We start from the raw sequence: 23,856 nt of genomic DNA, 5'->3' as shown, positions 1-23,856 counted from the left end.
AAAGAGCTCAGGCTGAGTGCAGCCTGCACAAAACACGAGGAGATTAGAGTATGCCCGCTGTATAAATACATCCACCACTCTTGCTTCAGCACGCTTATTTCTATCCTCAGGCCTGCTTCAGCTCCACAGACACCAGAGGCCAGGGGGAAGGCGAAGGTGGGGGAAGGCTACCTTGGGTACCTTTTGGGGGCAGCTCCGTGAAGTTGCTCACAGCAAAGCAGGCTTGGAGGTGGGCTCTTTAGATACTCACAAGCCAGTTGCAGAAATAAGGGAAGGAATGAATGAGTTTTACCAGAGGAAGAGCTAGGGTAAAAGACTGACAGAAAGAGAGAGGCAGCACACATATCCTTAAGCTCCAAAAACCGATTTGGAACAAGAAGCAGGGGACCCAGGCAGCTCTTACTAGAGGGTACGGTGACCCCTCGGCGAGGGAGTCCAGGAGGGAGTCCAGTTCTTCCCCGATGATGTCCCCATCTGTGAAGTCCTCCACGCTCTCAGGCACTGGCAGGGGCACGCAGTCCGGAGACGGGAGCAAGCTGGCAGCAGGGAGCGAGGTAGGCAGGCCCTTTGCATCCGAGTCTGAGGGCAAAGGGGCCAGCCCCTCGCTCACAGGGATGGAGGTGGCCACGGGAGCCGGGAGGCACTGCAGGTCCATCGAGCAGTCTGTGATGGGGGAGAAACAGAGCCAGTCACCCAGGAGAGCCTCTTGCAAGGGGCAAGCAGAGCGCAGCCTGGAAAAGAAAACAGTACTGTACAGCTCCATCAAATCACAAACACCACGTACGTCGCGTTTTCAGAGGAGGGCTCTGGTCTGAAGAATTCTTGCCCTTTGATATTTGTTCCCAATCTCCAGTGGCTCACTGATAGCTGAAATATGCTCTAAAGGCCAGCGCACAGACTGACTGTCCGGATCTGGCAAGCAGAAACCAGAACAATACAAAGCCTGTGGCTGATCACTTACTGAATTTGCTGCGGCCAGGACTGAGGGCCAGGGGCACGTAATCCCATTTCTATACAACCCACCACCTGGTGTTTTCTTTAATGTTTCTCATTAATGCACTTGGCAGAGATCACCGCCTCCTCTGCTCCTTGGAGCTTCGATATCCCAGCTGAAAGCTTGCTTACCCACACCCCCTCTCTAAACCCTCAGGCATTCTGGATGGCAGAAGATAAAAACACGAGGTCCTGCCGGGAAGAGTCAGAGATCAGGGGCTCAGACCAGGCTGTGCTATCAACGTGTCCCCAAAAAACCCCATCAGACTCACTAAGCTGTCTTTACCCAAGAAAATTTCCTGCTCGAGTGCTTCCTGATGTCTGCAGGTGGGAGGATGCTTCCCATGTTCCTCCTCAACACTTCAGCACCAAACATCCCCTTAGAAACTTCTGTGAGCAAGGGTTGGGGCATGAGAGGAGCAGGGATTTTTCCTAAGGTTTCCTTACCCTTCTGGTACGCTACAGAAAAGCTAAGATGTTCCCATCATGCAAAATAAACCTCTGTTAAGTGAAGTTAAGGTTACAAGCACAGATTCCTCACAGAAGAGCATTTTATTCTCAAAAAAATTAAAGGTTAAAAAAAAGTTCAAATGTTAGAAATGCAGGAAATGCAGCATTACATTTGCAGTTCTCAAACCAAGCACCCAAACTACCTTAATTCTGCCCCTGTGAAGATGTCCTGGAATAAAAGAAAAGAAATCAGAAAAAAAGGTGCTACTTTCTCCGTCCATACAGCAGTGGCTGCACTGTATCTGTGGCAGTCCAAGGCTGTAAGCAAGGCTAAGTTTGGAGGGAGAGACAACAGCTTTTATTAGAAGGGCTGACAAGAATGGAAAGAGACTAGACAAGCTTCTGAGATGCAAATCTTCATCCAAGGAGAGATACTGCATCTTGTCTGTACGAGCTCTGTGTACTCAGTCTCCACGAGACCTCAGTCGTCCCCTTTCTACGCAGGGCTGTAACGCCACGTCGCTGCCTGAGGACCGTGTGGACGCCTTCCTTAGAGCCAGCTCAGCCAACCAGCAATTCCTGCAACCCCCCGAGTCCTGAACAGAACAACAGCAGAGCTGACACACAGGCACGGGCCCCTTTATCTCCAGCCACCGCCCCCTGCAACCTTTCCTCCTGCATTTTTGTGGGGAGCAGGAGGACGGCAGCCGAGGTCGCTGTGCAAAGCGCTGGAGGCCAAGCCATGGCAGGAGGCAAGGGAAAGCAGGGGGAAGCAGCAAGGAGCAGATACCGGTTCCCCTTCACAACCTTACACATCCTTCCAAAGCCGTCCCTCAGATCAGGCCCAGCCCTAGCCCCATGCCCCCTTTGCAAGGACTTCTCTCAGCTCACCTCCCTTCGTCACGGACCCTCCAGCCACGCTCGGGAGCCAGCCATTCAGCTTCCCCTCGGTGCTGGCCTCATCGCTGGTAGCTCAGCCAGATTCCCCTCAGCACAAAGGGACTGCTTGTCCCTTCCCATTTTTCAGATGTTTCAATCTGGAGTACTGTCAAGATCCCCCCGAGGGCCAACGAGAAGTTCAGGACACGCTGGAGGGGCCGGGGACACGTGCAGGGGGGAGCAGAAGGGTTCCCAGTGCTACGGCCTCGAGGGATCCAGAAGCGCAAACCTCTGAGGAATGAGTGAGGCCTCCCGTTGCCAGTCGGACTGGGAAGCAGAGCAATGTCCTCAAATGCCCTTGGAGGCCCAAACCCCTGAAAAGCTGAATGCGTGATCGAAAAGCAGAGGAAGAGAAGGGATGCCCCACAGCTCAGTGCGTGTGAAGGGCAGGGAGAAGACAAGGGAACCAAGAGATCCCACTGCCTGCAAACAGAAGAATCGCCTGCTCCCCTCCCCCTGACCACCCAAACCCTGCCCTCCTTCCAGCCACCCGCTCCCGTTCCCCTCCATCCTGTCTCCTCCCCTACCTCTGCTTTCCCACTCCTGCTTTCCCCAGGGTGCCCCCATCTACTGAGCTTTACCATCAGCCACCGTGCCCAGCGAGGTGAATACAGTGCTCTTAAAAGCCCTGTTTCTCGCTCCGCGTCCCAAAACGCTGTTGTTCCCCCTGTGCATTTGCTGGCCAAAGGCCATACTGAGCCATATCTGAGCCATGATCTGTGCGGGGCAGGGCCGAGTTAATCAGATGACTTCAAGCAAAGCATGAAGGAAGGGGCTTCAGGAGTTTGCATCTCGAAACAGAACAAAAACAAAAACCACCACCACCAAAACCCCACAACAACCTTACTAAAAAAGCTTTTAATCTGAAATGCTCAAGGTAGCTGGCACCCAGAGCTCTCCTCATGGCGTGCCAGTCTCGGGGCAACGGGTAACATATCATTTCAGGGGCTTTGAAAAGATCTAGCAGAAAATGTTCTCTCTGCCTGAACTGCAGCAAAGCTGGCATGCTGCTCTTACAACAAATCCTGACCAGACAAAGAGCCTCCTGGATGCAGGCATTCTTCGCGCTGCAGTCAGAGTCCGGTTCATCTTAGCACAGCACGATAATAAGAAAAACTCTCTTTGTGTTGTGGAAGCGGGTCTCATGATTGCATGCAGCATTCAGTTATCAAACCGGCATTCAACGGAGAACGAACATGTTTTCCAAACCAGACACCGAATTATCATCACGGATTATGAAATTAGTGTCTTTCTATAAAAAGAGCAACAGCCAACTGCGGCGGCAAGCCTTCACGCTTATCACTGCAGCTACCTTTCGAAGGAGCGGAGACTGACACGCTCAGAGGCATGACTTAAAATGCTCCAGCACACGACAGAGGGCAAAGCACCCAGCTAGCCTTTCTACAGGGGCAGAGTTAAGGTCACTTGATTCCCAGCCTGAGAAAAGCAACCCTGTGGCCCTCACTCTGCTCCTCCTCGGTGCCTAGCACAGAGCAAAGCTCTCCCTGGGGCCCTCCCAGCTCCTTTTGTTTTCAACTCCTCCATCTCAGCATCCTGGAGGACCACACGTGCTCAGAGCACAGACAGTTGCCTACAACCTTAACTTCACTTTATCTAGGCTGTTTTGTCTGGGAGCTTACAGAAGAATTTCAGAAGCTTTGCCAAGCCCAACTCGAAGAAAGCACAACTGGAGGAGGTTGTGAACCTCAGCAGATCCTTTTAATTCCCGGAGATGTCCCTCACTGGGCACGGACAAAAAGCTTTTCTGTAGGAGGTACTAGCAGGTAAGCACCTGCTCTGCCTCATTTTCCCCTCAGCCAGTGCCTCAGTAGCTGACTGCAAATCTCAAGATGTGAGGAGAAACCAGTTAAGGTAATAATCTCAGACGCTCCTGCTTCCCACCATCTTTTCCTCCTCCTAGTCATCAAAGTATGCAGAAGAGACACAAATGAAGGTGATGAACCTCTCAGGCCCACCAGCCTGGTCAGATACCTTATTGACAACACAAAAATCAGAGAAGAGAAATGTCTTTACCTGTTTCAATGTCATCAATCGAACCCAAACCATTGGAAGTGGTCTGCAAAGAGGGCATAGGAAAGAGGAGAGAAATTATCACCACAAATTAATCTTTAAAAAGATATTCACACTTCACAGATGAGACCCTTTACTACTCCTAAACGTATCTGGCCCTTTCTTTTCCTTCATTGCCTCTTTCAGTGCAAGAGCAGTAAAACCACTGAACTTTAAAAGGCCATTCATCCAAAGAGCCTGTTCATTTTCACCTTCAGCAGTGGACTAATCCTGTTTCTGCAAAGGGTACCAGCTCTGCATAATGCCCAACCATGTGAGCGAACCTGTACACAGACTTGGCTTTTTCATGTGTGGATGAGAATACCGTGTCCCAAGTCTCAGGACAAACCAGTCGGTCAGCCCCGTGCAGTGCGAGATCTGATTAGCCTGATCTTACACAACATGCCTTTTCGTAGTTCACATATTTTGCAATCTAATAACCGCAAACTTTTACAGCAAACTCAAAACAGGAAAAGGTTTCCGCCAAGACAACTGCTGACTTGGAGCTTCAGGCAAGGAATAAAAAAAGCCCGTATTTTACAGAAACATAAACAGAGGCAAGTATGCGTGCTTTCAGCTTAAACTTATAGAGGTACTAGGAAAGCATTGCATTTGAGATACTGCACCTACTGCAATAGTTTTTGCAACTTCTACTGTTTGCAGTATTATAATTTCTTGCAAAATGGAAGATTTTCAAATCAAAACCTAGATACAACTATAAAAGACAGCTGACTTGCCCCCCTAGGAAGATGTGAAGGCAAGTCACTGAGCAGTGGCAGGTAAACTGATTCTTTAGTAACCCCTCTTGTCACACCAAATGTCAATTTTCATGGTTTTACGGTTTGCTTGCTGTAAGGAGTTGTGTCAAGTACCAAACAGCCTGTAAAAGCATCAAGGTTTTTTTTTTTTCCTTCTTCTTCCCCTTGGTAGCCAGTGGTGGCACACGGAAATTGGCAATTTCAGATATTTTGGTTTATTATTTGCACAGAGCTCTGCCCAAGCTGGATCTCCCAGTTCAAAGAACAACACAAAGAATACATAAACCCTCTATGCACCTTGCTCAATTCTGGACAACGAAACTACGTTGCATGATTTAATTTCGTAAGTTTCTTCAGCAGTTGCATTTTCTGATTTTTACTTACTGTTGTCCTAACCATGTACAAACTTGAGACCTGAAACTTCTTTAAAATACACAAGAAAACAAACATTCACAGTAACCACGAAGAACAATCACTTTCAGCGGTCTGTTGATAGCAGAAGTGTTTTCACCAGAAATATTTTCAAAGAAATTAATTTCCTTGACAATATTTCTTAAAAGGGGAACACGCTAATTAGAACATTTAAATCCTAGAAGACAGCTACAATTGTGCATGTAAATAAAGCTCATAAGCATTCTAGTTGCGATCCACGAACAGTACGAACTACAGGGTGCAAACTATACCTGATTAGACAAATTGATTGATGTGCCATTACTGAGTAGAGAGAATGTTTCCAATTCCTGCTGCAAGGAAGAGAGATGTCTTAGAACAAAGGCAACTCATGAATGCTTGTAAATGAGGTAAAGGTGGGTTACAATACAGTTTTCCTTTCAGGAAGATAAATAAAAGCTACCCCAAAAGGCATACCTCTGTGTACAGAGGGTACAGTTTTCTGAACGCTGGCAGTGCCATGTATTTATCATGGACACCTTAGTGCAGAACAACCAACACCCAATGCACAATCAAGAAGTGAAAAAGGTCCCTAAGTAACAGAAGTTTTTGCCTTTTCTTTAAAATGTTACTGCTCTGGGAAGGCTTTACAACACTGGAATGAAAGCTGGAAGTCAACACAAGAGATACCAAGGCATTACCAAAATACCAATCAACAAATTTCAAGTAATAATATAATTTTGGATTTTCTGATCTTTGTTTTTCTAACTTTTCTACAAAAAAAAAATATTTCAGAGTAAAACTTCCCTTACTTTGAGACGGAACCGTCTCAGAGTGCTGAGAGTAGCTACAACATCAAGGGGTTTTGGGGTGGGACGATCATACGTGAGGTTTGTTGCGGAGAGGAATATGATGTCAGAGCACCATTTTCCCAAAAAGCTCTCTGCAGACAGACTGGATGCCCAGGGATCACATCACCAAATACTGCAAAGGTGCTCCCCTGGAGGTGTTCTATGCACCACTGCGCATGGGGCTGAGGATGCAGCTGGGCAGAGGTGGCTCACAGAGGCGCGCTGTCAGGCATTCAGTGAACACTCGGTGAACACTAGCTGATGCTGCTTACTCCTGAAAATGCACCCCGGGATTTTACATGAGCAAGGCAGGTTTATCCAAGAGGGCCAGCAGTGGCTTAACGCCCTCTAGCTCCATCCCAGAGTATACATTTCCATACCAACAGAGCACGTCAGTTACTGCAGCACTTTCTTTTAGAGGCAGGTTACAGATACAGCCACTGGGGTCAATTAACTGGACCCACGGCTTGCTTTCGGCTGCCTTCTTTCCTAGCATCTGCCCAGATGTGTACCTGCCATGTTCCCCTAAGAAGGAAAGGACTGTGAGGCAAAATCTCCTTTGGGATCAGGCCACATGTTCCCCTTCTCACGGAGGTACAGGCTCCCAAATACATCAGACGCTTCTCCTGCAGCACCAGCCCGGATTAGCTGGAGACACAGGAAATATCCCAGCAGTAGACCCAGGGCAGCAGTGGGGTTAGAAATGGATTAGGGCAAAGGTGAGTCAGAGGGTCAGGGCAAGCAGGGTAGCCAGCGGCCCGCTGTAGGGACTGCAGGGCAGTATACGCGTGTCTACAGCTGCAGAGCAGCACCTACCACTTCTGCAGAAGTAAACCTGGAAGAGTCAAAGGACAGTCTCTAGGAAAAGAAAAAAAAAGCCATACCTGAGGCCTTTTGTACGCTTTCCGAACCCTCAGTCCCAGCTTCTGGGCAAGCTCTTGTCCCAGCTGTGTGACACTCTCATCCTGGGGACAAAAGCATTGCAAGGACACTTTCAGTTCAGTGTCTTTGTGGCACACAAAACAAAACAAAACAGGAATGCAGCTCTCCACACTGGGCTGTGCCAAGAAGCCTCACTTGTAGACAGCAGCAGGTGGACAATTGCCAGAGCAGCCCTAGGAGAGCCCATGCAGACCAGAGTGTTCTTGTTCCTGCTGAGGCACTGAGGTTGCAGCAGGACCTCACCCCACGCTCTTCTGATGCTGCAGAAAATGAGAAGCAGTTATCTGCTTGCAAGAAAGCACCCGCTCTCTGAAGGCAGGGTTCATGAGTGCCATTGACAATACGGCTGATGGGGCTGTCACAGGTGGCTGGGGGCTGCTTCCACAAGGTCCCCATGGCTGGGAAGAAGGAGCCTGCATGCCTTCCTGCATGCACAGGCTGCGTGCCTTCCCTTTCTGCCAGCCACAGAGCTAGCAAACAGTTCTGATATGCAGACAGTATTTACTAGCCTGGTTTATTTGTTTGTACAGCTGAAACCAAGTCTGTTTCCAACTTGGTAGCTATCAGGCCCTTTCACCAACTCCACCTCTGGTTAAACAGCCTCAGCTTAGCCGAGCAGATCCTTCTGCTTCCCGCGCTGCGTGCCATTAACCATCCTCCCAGCTCACTGACCAGGCCCACTCTCACACCACCACAGGCTTTGAACAAAGTTCTGGGCCGTGCTCCACCCTCTCTAGCTCCACCCAGACTTACAATCTGCCACAAACCTTTTCACTTATTTACCATTAGCAACTTCTGCTAACTTCCTTCTGCTTTCCTCTCCTTCCCTGTTGGCAAAAATACTGGAGTACTTTAACAGTTTCTTGAAAGAAGGAAAACATACCCGCCCAATCTATCGCGATATCCCTCCTTAATGCCACAACATCTCCCCTCTTGACCTCCGATCCTAAATCTTGCTCCTCTCTCTCTACTTACTATGTAATTTTGTGCTTTTTTTTTCCAGCTTCCTGCTCTCTGAAGGTTCATCCTTTCTCTTTCAGCCCCTCACTAGCCTCTGGGTCTTCTATCCCACAGTATCAATTTGGAGTGCCAAATTTTGACTGTACTTGCTCCCCCACACCCTCAACGTTGGTCAGGTCACTGTCTTCTCTGAACCCAGTGAAGAAAAAATCTAGTTTGCCCTTGTCCCCTTCTCTCTCCATCTTATGCCTCTTCAGGATGTACCTTCCTCTCCTGAAACTGTCCCCATACACTCCAGAAACCCACTCCTGGTCAGATCTTATGGTTGCTTCTCCCTCCTCACTTTCTTCCAACTCTCAGATCTTTCTGACACCACCATCAATCACTCTGTCTTTATCAATACTGGACCCCAATCATGTTTTCAGTTCTCTGCTTGCCTCTGGTTCTTCTGCCTTTCCAAACACTCTCTCAGGTGTTTTCTGAAGTCTGACGTTTTCCAGCTCCTTGTGGAAAATTCACCAGAAAGGCCTCCAGCATAATCACTTTTCATTGATCTGACGCTGACACATACCAGGTTCACCCTATCCAACTCCACATTCCATCGTCACTCTGACGTGTTCTCTCCGATGCTTGGCTAAGATCAATAATGCATTTTTCTCTGGACTACCTCCACGTCCCAAGAGCATGTAGTTAATTGTGGTCCTTTTTGTCAAGAAGGCCTGAGGGCTTACTTTCTCTTTGTCATCTTCTAGATCTTTCTTTAGCCTCCTCAGCCAAATACTACCATCAGGTGCTTACTACCTCCCTCCTAAACAAGGGGATGCTCAACAAGGGATTACAAAATGCTCTCCTCCAACATCCTAAAAAAAATAAAACATAAATAAAAATATATTGCTACCTCCCTTTGTGCCATACAAAAAGCTGACCACAGAGAAATATCAGCCTCACCACGCTGGGAACCTCTGCAAACTATCAGTGCTGAATATCTGCACCCAGTTAACTCTGCTAGACGATGAGTCAACTGAGTGGCAGTGCCTTCATCACTGCAAGTTTTAATACCTCCTCTGCTTTGACCACAACAAAGTTCTCAGCTGTTACAGCAACGCAGGCTGGAAGCACCTGGTTGCTCCAGAGGCCTAGCAACTGGTGTAATGGAAAGAGAATTGAGATGATGGATAGCATGACTTGCCTCTGATGCAGAGAAGGCGTGTGATTTCTGTCAAACAGGCAACAAGGCAATGGGATACTTTAATTTACAAGACTGAACTGTTTAGAGTCAGGAATGTAGATGTCTTGATATAGAATTTGTAAGGTTGAGTTATCCTGACCCAGAGAAGTTTGATAAAATGTTTGTAGACCACCATGACCGTAATGTTTTAACCATACACTAACGTGGCTCAGTTGCATTGTGAGATATAGCCACATGCAGTTCTACATGAACAGATGTATGAGATAGCTTTGTTTATAAAAGGATTTAAGAACTAACATAATACCTTCAGTGGTTTTGGTCACCTTGTTCTGCCAAGTCAAGGAAACCATGAATATAAAAGGAGCGACTAACTGCTAACGTGGCTTTGCTTTCAAAGATTGCTTCTGTAATTCTAATAAAAAAGAAAAATTAACTTCTGCTGAAGCAGTTGCATTTTTCTTGTAATAGCATTAGTATGATGGATCAGAATCAAATTTAGCAAAGACAACCAGTACCCAGTAGTATCTAATCACAGTCTATTTATCTGTTCAATTATCTGGCCTAAAAGAAGGCTCAATAAAAGCATTATTAGGAAAATATCTAGGGCTTAATATATGGAGATAGTCCCCTCTGAAGGCAAAAAAAATTACACACTTGTGAACACACCAGTAATCATCTAGGACTCCTTCACATGTCTCTCAAGAAATAATAAAAAAACCACCTTTGTCAGCTTGCCTTAGCAATTATTAACTAAAACGTCAGACATTTTTATCCCAAACAGGAAAAGAATACATGTTTTCCTTACAGGGCTCCAGTTCCTACTTGTGCCATTCTCATAGTATTCTCATCAGGCATATAAAACCAGCTATTTAAAACAACCTCATGGCCCTAGATCCTATTCTGCTAGGGCAAGTTTTTGCTCCTCACAGATAGGCCAGCAAACCTGCTGGAACTGACCAGTATCTCTGGCTGGCATTGTGTAGATGGTGACTTGGACTGAAGAAATTTAAGAATTCAAACATCCTCTCCAAGTGAGAGAGAGAGAGAGAGAGAGAGAGAAGCATCCTGGGCATAAGCACGTCACCAGGAATAGACAACTTTCCCCTTCCTCTATCCTCAGGTGTCACACTAAAGGCTACGTGATGGAAGAGCAAGGTAGTGAGCCACAGAAATTGAGATGAGGTGTGAGACAAAAACTTACATGGGGGAGGGACAGCAAACACCGGCTATTACACTCATATGCTTCTTTGTGTCTTCCAAGTTCATTTAGAGAGCGGGCTTTCCGGAAGAGCGCTCGGATGTTCTCCTTGTCGAGACCTAAAGCCTTCTCGCTGTCTTCCAGTGCCTTCTCATACAACCCCTGCATGGAAGAAACCACCTTGAGTCAGCTGTGGCACAGCAGACTAACCCCAGACAGACAGAGAGTCTGAATCCAAGTGCTGTATCTCTCAGCAGATATACAAAAGCATGTAAAAGGCAGTTGGAAATACGTACATTACATCACATGCAAACAGAAAAACTTCAGTAATAGAACATTTTGTTAAGTCTTCAAAACAAAAAACACTTCAAAATTTGTGAATGCTAGAATTCAGGCTGCTTGAGCAACCTTATCTTACTTCCCCCTCTACCTTGGGCATGTTACATTTGACAGTCTTTAATTACGTGACTGCCTGCTAACTTTTTTTCAGAGGACTCAGTTTCATTATGAACAGGATGGACCTGCTTTGGGGTTGTGCCATAAAGGAAAGCTGTTGCGTTCCTGAGGAAAATGGAAGAACGCAGCCTTTTAGAGCCTGAGTATTTCAGAATCATTTTCCATATGTGTACTGAAAGCTCTGCCACAACCCAAAACCTTCTTTCTCACTGTCTTCCAGTGCCTCATAGATGTGAGGAGGCAAACCCCAGAACAACACTCAAAGAGTCAGTACTGGAAGGCACTGGCTCTTTACAATCTGATCTCCAGACTGTGAAGAACTCCAGAACTCCTCACCAACACAGACCTGAACTGCTTTCTCAGTACCTTAGGCCTGACCAACAAAAGCAGGCCCCCTCTCTTTCACATCCTTCCTCTGGTCTTGCAAGACGCAGTGTACAGTGAGGAGGTATCAAAGCTCTCAGTGTGTCACCATCTCCTCCAGTGCTGGGGTTGAATCCCCTCCTGACACCTTTTCCAATCGCACGGCACCCAAAGCAATCCAGATGTCCACCCTGGCTCTTGGGGATGACCCGGGAAGGCGCTCACCATGGCGAAGTAGCAGGCAGCTCGGTTGACATGCAGCTTGCACAGGAGTTCCTTTGGGATGGTCACCTCGTCAGAGGCTGCGTAATCCGCCACATTCAGCCCTTCCACATACTGTACCAGTGAAAGCTTGAAATCCTTCTCTCGAAACAAATCATTGCCCTCTGCAAACAGGTTTCTCACCAGCTTCTGCAAAAAGGCCTGGGTAGTAGGGAGAGAACAAACAGACTGAAACAGAGATCCAGAGACAGGAGCAGTTTCCTAATTTCCCATTTCCTTCCATATGTTTTAGCAACCTTCCTGCCCACTAAGATTCTCCTGCCTCCCTACTCTCCTCTAAAAAACATCAGTCTTTTGGTAGATGAGAATAATTCAGTCTAATGCCCTTCCTTCTTGAACACTCAAGTATCTCCTTCGTTCTCTGAAAGCTGTCCTTGTCAGAATCCTTAAAACTTTAAGTTTCATACAAACCACCCCATGCTCTCCACTTCTGGTATGTAAACTAATGGCTGTGCAATAGAACAAATCTTATTAACCAAAGGGTTCCTAACATCAGAAAACAAACTTTTAATTACCTCATAATCTTCTTGGCTTAAGGGTAATGTGGACCTGAAAAAAAGAGGAAAAAAGAGCTTATGACACAGGCATCCATGCAAACACTTTTGTTTGATGAAGAAACTATCCTTCCAGTCCCGTTTTGATGATCTCGGTGAGTTACCAAACATTTTATCACTTCAAAGGCAGCTGGGGTGAAGAGAAGACAATTAGGGAGCATTACATTCAGTGATGGCCACAGTGGTGCCAAGAGATGGTCAGGTCCCAGAAGGATTTGAGACTAGTGGAATCTTATTGTCAGCTCTTCCCTGTGCATATATGATCTTTGGTAATGTTGCCTTCAGACAGCCACCTATTAAAAACCATGTTTGAGAAAGTCCCATGAAAGATTGTCATGGAGAATATGAGAATATTTTAAGAGAGGCAACAGACTGGTCGCTCCAAGAACTCCTCAAATCCCCTGTGTGATTACAGAAAAGACATACAGTGAGAAATGCAATCACTTTGCTCTGTGTTACCTCGGCCACATGCCTTTAGGCCTACACCACAAACAGAAGGAAAGGAGAAAACAGTCCAAGTGCAGGAGGTCATTGACTTCTGGCTGTCTTGGCCAAGACTGCCAGGCTGTGCCACAAAACTGGCAGTGCTTGTGTAGACAACAGCCATCCCACAACAGCACTGAGACCTAGGCAAAAGGTTCCATTCCTCAAGTCAGACCACCTCGGTCATCCAGGTTTGGTCCACGCACATTTTTTTCTCTTCAAACAGATAACATTAAGCTCTAGAGAAATCCTTAGCGACTTTCATGGCCCTCCTGACCTTTGAAATACAGCACTGTATACATGATCTTACTGGTCAGAGACTAAACTTTTTTAGATTTCAGCAGTACCAAAAGGAAATGCTACGGCATTGTAAGAAACATTCAGGCTGCATATAAAATTGGACTACTCCTCTTTCAAATCAAAATAAGCCAATAAATGACACTTCCCCTGGTTCAAAGTTCAAGATACATTCCAGAGGTACAGCCAATATCCTGTATTTCTAAATGACTTTATTTCTGGGAACCTTATGCATTTTCATAAATGGTATCAGAACAAACCTCACAACTGCCTGTCTGAGACTGCGTTATCAGCCAGGTTTAGTCTCAGACTGGGGTAAAAATATGATTGTCGTGCCACAGGACGTAAGTACGTAACATGGGAAACTTGGCTTTTTTTTCCTGCTGTGGATAAATAGATTTCAGCCTTAACTGCAGGACTCAAAGCAGACCTTAAGAAAACAAAATGAAACAAAAACCTGATTACTATCTCACTGCTTCCTTACTCACTATGCAACTTGGACCTTAGCGCTTTCGCTAACTCAGCCGCTCTAGGGAAAGCAGTCCTGTACTTCATAAGGAAGTACTTGGCCTCATAGTTACCATGCAAGCTATCACCCCAAGCTCTAGAAGGCCACAGATATTCAGAGAAGAGAGACACGAGGCAACAACCACACTGGCAACTGTAAAAGACCCAGGCCATCTCTTCCTGCTACCGGCAGCATGTGGGGCACCTGGCAATTCATTTACCCTGCTTTCCCTACCTACAAAATGGGAACGCTATGTTCCTCCCTGTGAAAGGTGAACAGGAAGAACTCAGTTCCTACAGCCCTTGATATAACGATAGCTAACTCCAAAGCCACAGGAAACAATGAAGTTGTCCACTTACTGAATGAACTGAAGTCCTTTCTCTATTTCTTGTTTTCTCTTCTGTCTCTCCATTATAGTTGCTGCAGAGGAAAAAAAAAAACACACAAAATGAGTCATTACAGGTCTCACTGGCAATTAAGCAGCACGGTATTTTGTGTGTGCCTGAATTCACTACTAACAAAATGTTCCAGACCAGATGCCCAGAACACCGAAGTCCATGATTTATCCACACAGCAGACAAAGGACAGCCAGCAGCTCACTTCCCTGTATCTGCTTTTTCTCACATGCCATTGCCAGGATACACAGGCAAAGAGGAGTCGCTTCAATTTGAGCTCTAAACTTAAGACTCCCGGTAAATAAAGCAATGGGAACCAACTGTAATCATGACTGCCTTCTAGGAAAGGAGGAAAAAAAAACAATCAGCTTTTTCCCTGCACTGGCAGTGACATCAGGAATTTGTGCGGGGACCCTCCCACGATAAACAATTTTTACTGCTAGACCAGACTTAAAAACATCTGGAAACATAGCACGAAGAGGGATGCTAGGAAGGTGATGGAATTGCTTGCTGTGGTACACGCAAAAGGACAAGAACGGATCTCAGCAATAGAAATTTCGTGCTGAAAATCAGCTGGCAAGAGCAGCAGAGACTTGGGAATGTTCCTTGGAAGGGAGGACAGGGCTTCCCTCTCCCCGGATGCTCCAGGTCAGAGTGCAGACAAGCAAGGAGTATGTTGGAACCATTTTGGAGTAATGTCCCTTTTCTCAGTTCAAATGGGTTTGAAGCACATCACTAGACACGTAAGTTTCATCCCCTGCAGTTTGGGGGCAAATATGGGAATAGCTCCTGCCTGACCTCACCCCAAGGTCTGCCACACAGGAGAATAAAAAGGGGGAGAAGAGATGGCACATTTTGTGGCCAGAAAAAAAGAGTTGCCGATGACCACAAATTTCCCTGCCTTGACATCAGCCAGCTGTGATTACAAATGATGTTTAGCATTTGAGGGACAAAGCAGCAAGCACGGAAACACTGAGATGAGATGGAGCTGAAGACAACATGCTCTCACAGCCTGGGATTGCCTCTGAAGAGATCAGGAGAAAAACAAAAGTCATTTCTCAACGCTGCAACAGCTTGAAGAGCATTATCACCTGGCTTCCTTTTATATTAAGGCCATCCCTACCATTCTAAGGTATCTTATGGTACATATGGCACATCCAGTCCAGAACAGCTTGAAGGAACCTTTAAGGTACGTGAAAATCAATCCTGACAACTAAGCAAGCCCTTATTGATTGTGCTCTGCACTATGCAAAATGTAGAACTGATACTTGCCCTTCACCAAGAAGGGCAGCTGGGGGTAAAAAAAAAAAAAAGATATGGGTGAGATAAAGACTGGGAAGAAAAGGCAGCAGCAGTAAGCAAGGGCTTGAAAGAGATACCGTGCAGTTTGCAAGTCATCAGACATTAAATTTGAAAGCAATCTGGTCCAAACAGCAGGTAGGAGATTTTAAGCAGCTGCATGTGGAATGGGATGAGCAGCACAGCAAGCAGAGGAAAGCCAGAATGCCAGCAGACAAGGTGAGTGATAATCAGCGTCTCTGTAAAGGTTTTTAACAGAAGCAATGGAGAAGAGCAGGTAGACTTCAGCACAACACCAACAGAAGGCCTGCAATGATTTATAAATAACCTGGATAATGAGCAATCAGGAAGAATAACAAGGAGACTGTGAGGTTAATATTATCGCTGAAGCTACAGGCAGACAGGCTTGAGGGGCAGAAAAAGACACAGTTACTTCATTTGACATTTCTTCTCACATGAAACTCTGAAAAGACAGAAGTAAGAGAGAAGAGACAAGATGTAGAGAAGCAGAAGGAGCTATTTGCACACAAACAGCAGCAAAGGCCAAGGAAGAGGACAGAGCAACCCCAAAGCAACATAGGAGAGAACTTTGAGGGTCATCAGAGACGCAGATGGGGAAAAAGCCACCATGGGAAATGACAAGAGAGAAATTTGGAGCAGGAAGGGGAAGAGTAAAAGAGCCAAGGGACCCTTACAAAGGCTCATGAGGGAAAGCACAGGAAGGAAGGGAGAATTTCCAGCTGTCTGTGCTCTTAGCTTTAAATGCCCCGATCGGCCTCACCCAACCACGCGCATGCTCTGCCTGCTCTGTTCGGATACGGCGGGACTGTACCCCGGTTAGCGAGGTCACTGCTGGTGGCTGTCATCACTTTGTGCTCCTAGCCTGTCCTCCCTGGAGGAGCAGCCTTGCTCTCGCTGGTCCCTGACACGAGCCAGACTGGAGGGAACAAAAGGAAGGGAAGCGAAGTGGTGGCCCACGGGTCTGATGGAAAGGGAGATTATTGGCGACTGTGGGGAGAGCCGTTGAACACTGGCTGTTCCTCACAAAGTCAATGGCCGCACTCCAAAAATGCTGTGGCACACCTTCACAATTGTGTTTATCCACACAACGGATGCATCACCTTGAAAAGCTTCTGATATGCACAGCCTGCTTCGACCACTGCTACTGAGCTCAGCTCTTTTCTTAAAATACTACTGCAAGGAGTGAGGAAGAGAAGATCCGTACCTGTTCTCATGGCTACCCCGATCCCACTGCTAAACACCCTCCACAACAGGATGTGGGCATATGTTATAACCCAAACTGTTTACTGCTGCTTGCCCACAGGGAATGGCATTCAAATATTACTGACCAAAAGCTGGAGTGGAGCCAAAGGACTACAGGGAAGGGCTCCAAAACATCTCCTTCCTACAGTTATCCAACTCCTCTTGCATCCTGCAGCTCCCCTTCTGTTTTCTCTCTCCTCACCACCACATCCAACATGCCCATCTCCATCCTTGCTTCATTTAGATGGCTTGACCATCTTTAAATCCCACAATAACCAGCTACAGTTTTGATCCTTGCTACAAAACCCTCATAAAAAAAAATTCTGGGCCCTGCACGCTGTTTCCTCTCTGCAGCCCTAGCCTCATCTTCCACAGTGAGTGCTCCCCAACACAAGACCCTCTACTGCCTTCTTTAGACACAAACCGCGGGCCTGACCTCCCCTCCACACTGTTGCACCCCGGGGCTGCCCCACATTCCTCTCTCCTTCCAAGTGGGTGACCAGCCTCCTCTGCTAGCACTCCACCACACCTTCACACCTCTGTCACGACTTTACACATAAGACTCATCTTCTCGTGGCAACACCCTCAAAATGCACACCACATGTTGCTGCCCTAACGACCTATTTTATAGGAAACAACCCCCGTTCCCGTTCGATCCGGCTTCACACCGGCACCTTCCTCCATGTGTTCTCCTCCTCTGTTATGCCTGCCCCACTGCCCCTGGAGACTGCCATTCAGACTCCTCTTGTCCCTTTTGCTCTTCACACCTCCCCTGCCGCTTTCCAAGCGAACTCGATCACTTCTGTCCCCCCTTGTCACTCCAGCCTCTTCTCCGTGTTTCATTCTACCCTTGGACCGAACTGCACACTCGTTACACCCGCAAACCCAACGCACAGTCGGCCACTGACACGTGCAACCCTTTGGTTCTGCTGCAACCACACCGCGGTTGATGCATAACTAATTTTAAGCACAGAGCTTGCTTAGCTTTTTTTCTCAGTCTTGTAAATATTTTTAGAAACACAGTGGAAAACATTTCATCAAGCAGTGTGCCTAAATGTCTTTGTTTCCCCCTAAATCTGTCTGTCCAGACTTGTCTGCTCAAAGCGCTAGCAGGATTCGAATCCAGGGTATTTATATCCCCACCACAAAGCTCTTATCGTTTCAGTCCAGAGATGTTTATCCTCTCTGGTCCAGCATCTAGAGAGGACTTTATTCATGTTTTGTCAATGAGTTACAAACTATTTGCCAGACAGAAATAAAATATTGCAGATCGGCAAAACGGTTTTCTTGCCTTCAAAAGGAAGCATGAGCCAGTAAACAGGGTGACTCAATCACAAACTGGGTAGATTCACTCTACCAGACAACACAAGATGAACAGGAATACTTTAATTTACCTTATCAAGGACCCTGCCAGAGCTGAATGTGGGCAAAGTTTTCATAATACATTTCTGGGATGGCAATGAGTTCACACTTGCCTGACTTCCAGGCTTCGACCATAACATTTCAGCCAGAAACAAGCACACTGAGATGCAACTGACAGGTTGTAAAGCTGAGACAGGAGCTCAGCCCCAGGCTCTGTGCACTCTCCTCCATGCAAAAGGCTCCACAATTTGCTAACCTGCAAACAGGGAGTCTTTGGCTGCAGATTGGACACACCAGTGGTGCAGCAAAACAGATCAAGCTATGCAGCCCACCACAAACAAGGTCTCCTGCCCACGGCCAGGGGCCGCTCCCTGGGTTTCAACACTTCTTACAGCCAGCAACTTTTGGAGTCCCCAGACCCACCAGGTCTAACAACCCCATCCCTTCATCCCCTGGTCCCAGTGAATGTGGGGCAAGTCTGCGATGACACCCAAGCCCCAAAACAAAATAACAGCAGCCATCCAACATATCCCCAGGAGGGCAGGCAAAGCCTCAGGAGATCACTCTGGCCCTCCTCACCCCCTTTTCGTCTTCCTTCAGCCTCACGCCCCACACTAACACCCCATTTACTGCAGGTCACCTTCCTCCTGCCCCCAGCCCAGCGGCCCCAGCAGTGCAGCTGGGACAGGGGGGTGACATTGCCATCCCTTGGCCACTTGCTCCGGGTCTCCTGCCCACCCAGCTCGCCCTCCCCTGCCTCGTTTTAAAATTTCAGTGCGGGAGCTGGCTCGCACACGGGCGAAGCGGTAGCCCCTGCTCCCCCCCCCCCCCCCGATCCCCAGCACTAGGCCGCCGATCCCCGGCCTCGCCTAGCGGCCACCGCGGGCGGAAGCGCCACCTTGGCCGGCCGGGGCGGAGAGGGGCCGGCGGTGCCTCCCGCGCCCCCCTCGGTTCTGCCGGGCCCCGGCACCCCGGCATTATGTCCCCCCAGGTCCTGCCGGGAGGGGTCTCCCCCGGCAGGAGATAGCTAGGTTTCCAGGAAAACGGAAAACAAACCCAAACATACTCTTCATCCTTCCCCACCCCCCATCCGCTTAAATAAAAATCACAGATCTCCGGGAGTCTGGGAGGCGACTCTATGAAGAAAAAAAAAAAAAAAAAAAGAAAAAAGATAACCTCCCCTGTTACCCGGAAACTGTCTAAAGCATCAATATTTTTTAAAAATAAAAATACAAAAATACAAAAACACAACCTTCTAATTTGATAAACTTTACAAGCCCCTAAGGAAGGTACATCTGAAAAGCTATTCTAGCTGTGCTCCTCTGCTCCTTCGCGGGTTTTATACCAAACAAGAAGGGGAAGCTGCAGCCAAAATACAGACCCGAACACAGCTCTCAAAGCTACAAACCACAAACACAACTAATCCTAAGTTTTTAATATAAACCCAGGGGCTTTTTCCTTAGCTATTCAATTTTAGACTACTACCACATTTTTTCCAGGGGGTGGGATTAGGATCTCTGACAATTATTTTTTTTGCAAGCCCCACATTTTTGGCAGAAGGGGGGGTTAGCTTCGAAATCTCGCCAATATTATTTTTCTCCACTTTTTTTTTAAATTGCAATTACACAACATTTCATCTATGCAGTTCGTATTCGAAACCTTTACTTTTTAATGAAGCAACATCGAGATTTTCTTGTTTCTCAAGTCCACCCCTTTCTACATACATAAACACACACACATATACATTAGGATTAAGGAAAAAATATCCCCCCCAAATAATAATAATAAAGGACTCACCTCTTCTTGGGTTCTCCCCCCCACACTACGTATAACTTTCCTTGATAAATGGTATTATATTACTAGAGGTATTATTAATGTATTATTACTATAAGTAATAATAATAGTAAGTGCTATTTAATTATAGAAGGGAGCATTCTGCTTCTGGATCGGCTGCCCCTGCAGCTCCCTCCATGTGCCTCCTGAGCTCTTTACTTTCATTTCCAGGTCTCTCGCTCGCCGCTCGTTCTCAGCCGCACCAGCAAGAGAAAATGCCTCCCGCATATCCTCTGGGCCCTAGAGGCTACCGCTTCCCACGGCAAACACGCACGCATCTTTCCCTCCCGGCCAGTTCTGAGATTCTTTAAGGTGAAACAGGCTTAAAAATAAATAATAATAGTAAAAAATAAAGCGCTGGAATGTTCGAAGCTCCATTCTTATTTTAATACATTTTTTTTTCCTTTCTGGTTGTCTTTAGCAATATATCGAATATACCCCAAAAGAAAGCCAAGCTGCCTCTGCAGAGTGCCTGTCTGCACGTGAAGTGCAGCAATGAACTAAACTGCAAGACCCCCCCGGGGGGAGGGAAGGAGTATCACATGCACGAAGCGACCCTTTTGCTCAAACGCATATGTTTGCTGGGAGGGGGCCATCGCAATTACGTATTCTGAGAAATTATTTATTCTGGCCAGAAAACGCTTATTCCATCCCATACTGCTGAGCAGCTTCCCTGTAAATAAGATGTTCTAAAAACACGAACCTTCCTGTGCAGAAAGGAAGATATTGTGTGTATATATAAAATGATATTATTATTATATGCCATTCTATGTTATATAATATACATATATTTATACATAATATACATACACATACATATATTTATATTTACACATATGAGCTTAGGCACTTCCTGAGAATGAGATGTCGGCTTATTCTCATTTCAAATCTTTCAGTATTTCCAGAAAGTGGATTGTACCGCCACAATACCCCACGCTGGAGGACCCCAGGAGATGAGTTATCGGGGGAAGCAGGAGATGGGCACCACAAGTTATGTTGTCACGGGAAATGGCTGTGAACACAAAGGTACACAGATCACCTTAAAAAAAGGTTTCATCCATCCCCGCCCAGCTTCAATGCCATCAACTTCAAATATCCCTCTGAAATGAGCTTTATGCTCAGCTCCCAACGCAGACTCCCTTGATAGGATAGGTTCTCCTCTCCCTGAAGGCTTCTGTCTCCCGTCAGATCATAGTTTCCAGACTGACACTCGTTTAAATTATCCCCTCTTTTTAAATGTAACCAAGATCCTGTTTACTCTTCAGCGTCTCAATCCTCTATTTACCATGACCCAAAACAGTGTCACTTATGATTTGCAGCTAAGCAACTCAGACAATATTCAGATGCAGGTAGAAGGTATCATCTAAAATGTATTAAAATTCCTTAGTACTTAAAACATTTTAATCTGAAAAGGAAAGACTTGATTATACTGAGTAGGATTGGCTTCTGGCAGCCCTGTCAACACAATAAACTGATAATTCATGACATATAGGCTGTAAATAGTATAATGTACCATATGACGTTGGAGAATATTGTCCTACTTCTTTTCACAATATTTAATAAAAATATAATTTATTTATTTATTTTTTATTTTTTAGGTATTCATTATGCTCTCAGGTACGATCCAAATATTACTGTTATTTGTGGATAGACTGTATTCATTTTTGTTACCCGTTCAGTGAATTCATTACCTCTTATTTTTAGGTATTGACAGCATCACAATGAGTAGAGTCCAAGCAAGGTGGGCCTCCATTGTAGAAGCTGCTGGGCAAAATGTTCGTTAAAAGACAATTCCAGTTGAGGGGTGGCTTTGGGCAGAAGAAAGGTGGGGCTAGCCTGGTGGAAAAGGTAAGCCCAGGGAGACCTGACATGTTGGATCACACAGGGCTGGCAGCATCACAGAGCCATGAAGCATCAAGTGAGTCAGAGAGCCCAAGAAGCCTCCAACCCTGCTCTTGGAGTTCAACATCTGAGAGACAAGAAAAACACTGCAGCTGGACGAGAACAAGAGGGCTTAGGAGAAGCTGAGGAGAAAGAGGAACAAAACCAAAATCTATACGCAATCAGGAGTTATATTAGAATAAGCACTATTTTTTAATTCAAGAACATTAATTTTCAAGACTGAATTTCCCCATGGAATGTCACATTATACTTCCCCTGCCCCAATTTCCTTTGCCTGTAATATTGAGGGCTGACCTGTAAGGTCATAATCCAGCAGATGTTGCCCTGCTCATAAAATGACACCTTTCCTCTGTGGCTAACATGAAGATTCTCATAATTTGGAAGCATGGATATCTAGGTCTTGGGTGCACATATTCAGCAGAGTCAAAATGCCAAAAATCTATATTACAAAATAGCTGCAGTGTCATAAAACTGACTTTAGTTTCTAAAGCTATTCTTTTAGGGAGAATTAATGTATCAATCTATGCTGCAATGGCAAAGTACACTTTCATTCCAATACAGCTGCATCTACAATTAAAGGCTTTATTCTTGCCCCTTTGGCTCAGCCAATATGTGGGAGAAAGACAGCGAAGGGAATTGGATATATTTGATATGATCCTGTTTATTGCTAGAGATCACGATAAGCTAATAACAAGTGCCAAACTCCTTGCTCATAGTTTCTGAGTTCAAGCTCTTTCTCCAGATCACACTAACTTATTCCCTCATCTCCTCTATGTTTTCTGGAGAGAAACTCCTCTTATTATTTATGAGTTAGCTTTTGCTCAAGTTTTCTGTACTGTTTTTTGGCTTTTATTCTTTCAGCTGTCATGGCCCATAAAGAAATTTAATTATTTATTCTGTTCTCCCCAAACAAAGAAGGCCCAGTGTGCCCTTCAACCCCAATGCAGCCTCCCAAGTCAGTCCGCATTGCTAACTACTGACATTTTTTCCTTAGGTCTGTATAAACAGCATTTGATATTCTTCCTTAAGATCACAGTGGCAGAGTTGTGTGAGAGTGAAAAATGCCTCTTAGAAATTTTGGGGACCAAATGGCAAGGTAAACGCAGCCTGTTACCAATCTCAATCCTGACCTCACCAGGGATCTGCAGCTGCCACCTGAGATGGCACCCGTCAGTGTCTGCAGAGTGCCACTTGGACAGTGGGAAGGACATGGAGGCCGTGGAGCATGTCCAGAGCAGGGCTATGAAGCTGGTGAAGGGTCTGGAGCACAAGTCCTGTGAGGAATGGCTGAGGGAACTGGGGTTGTTTAGTCGGGGGAAGAGGAGGCCCAGGGGAGACCTTATTGCTCTCTGCAACTACCTGAAAGTAAGGTGTGGGGAGCTGGGGGTTGGCTTCTTCTCACAGATAACTAGAGATAGAAGTAGAGGGAATGGCTTCCAGTTGTGCCAGGGGAGGTTCAGGTTGGAAATTAGGAGACATTTCTTCTCAGAAAGAGCAGTCAGGCATTGGGACGGGTTGCCCAGTGAGGTGGTGGCATCACCGTCCCTGGGGGTGTTCAAGGAAAGGTTGGACGTGGTGCTTAGGGTCATGGCTTAGTGGTGACATTGGTGGTAGGGGGATGGTTGGACCACATGATCTTGAAGATCTTTCCCAGCCTTAATGATTCTGTGATTCTATGTTAGGACGACCTGTGAACACATAATGTGGTAGCAAGCAGGTTTACATAGACTCATGTTGTCCCATCATAAATATGTTTATTTACTCGAGAAAAACGTCACACATAACGTACACCCAAAGCCGTCGAGCAAAACGATTTTTCCATCCCTAAGAAGGAACGATAGCGAATGAAACGCTGTTGTTAGCAGGAAGGTTTGACAACAAACCCAAGCATAAACATGAGATGTGCACAGGGACTATGAAAGTGACAGGGACGAAGGCGCTGCTGTCCGACGCTGTGGACATCTGGGGAGCCCTCGGAGCACCGCGCAGCTCCCCTGGTGACCCCTTCACCAAACGGCTCTTGTGGAGAGGGCCTGGGCGTACCAGGGCCGGGACGCGAGGCCCAGGCCGGTTCCCCCCCCCCCTCCGAACTACACATCCCAGCGTGCCCCGCGCCTCC

At 46.5% G+C, this 23,856-nt stretch overlaps 1 protein-coding gene and 1 long non-coding RNA gene across 9 annotated transcripts in view; one reads left to right on the top strand and one right to left on the bottom strand.

Annotated features, from left to right (window-relative positions):
- The window catches only part of ZC3H7B (zinc finger CCCH-type containing 7B), a 44,724-nt gene extending 24,684 nt beyond the window's left edge, over window positions 1–20,040 (bottom strand). For 5 of the 8 annotated variants that reach the window (XM_048078782.2, XM_048078786.2, XM_048078783.2 and 2 more), the window contains exons 1-8: window positions 14,043–14,103; window positions 12,357–12,390; window positions 11,785–11,982; window positions 10,744–10,902; window positions 7,336–7,416; window positions 5,894–5,953; window positions 4,417–4,459; window positions 404–663 (exon numbers count right to left, since the gene is read on the bottom strand). In XM_048078782.2, the coding sequence (XP_047934739.1) occupies window positions 404–663; window positions 4,417–4,459; window positions 5,894–5,953; window positions 7,336–7,416; window positions 10,744–10,902; window positions 11,785–11,982; window positions 12,357–12,390; window positions 14,043–14,095 (888 nt within the window). In that variant the 5' untranslated portion in view covers window positions 14,096–14,103. Of the gene's footprint in view, window positions 1–403; window positions 664–4,416; window positions 4,460–5,893; window positions 5,954–7,335; window positions 7,417–10,743; window positions 10,903–11,784; window positions 11,983–12,356; window positions 12,391–14,042; window positions 14,104–19,799 lie in introns of those variants that run through there. The other 3 variants (XM_048078781.2, XM_066993675.1, XM_048078785.2) reach the window with 2 other exon arrangements.
- On the top strand, window positions 20,009–23,825 carry LOC106046411 (uncharacterized). Its single transcript, XR_001213230.3, has 4 exons — window positions 20,009–20,147; window positions 20,732–20,861; window positions 21,434–21,452; window positions 21,540–23,825. It is a non-coding gene; the product is annotated as an uncharacterized lncRNA (long non-coding RNA).
- The last annotated feature ends 31 nt before the right edge of the window (window positions 23,826–23,856 follow it).

This window comes from Anser cygnoides, chromosome 1, assembly GCF_040182565.1.
Source record: "Anser cygnoides isolate HZ-2024a breed goose chromosome 1, Taihu_goose_T2T_genome, whole genome shotgun sequence".
Classification (NCBI taxonomy): domain Eukaryota; kingdom Metazoa; phylum Chordata; class Aves; order Anseriformes; family Anatidae; genus Anser; species Anser cygnoides.
This window is presented reverse-complemented; position numbering and strand designations above follow the sequence as displayed.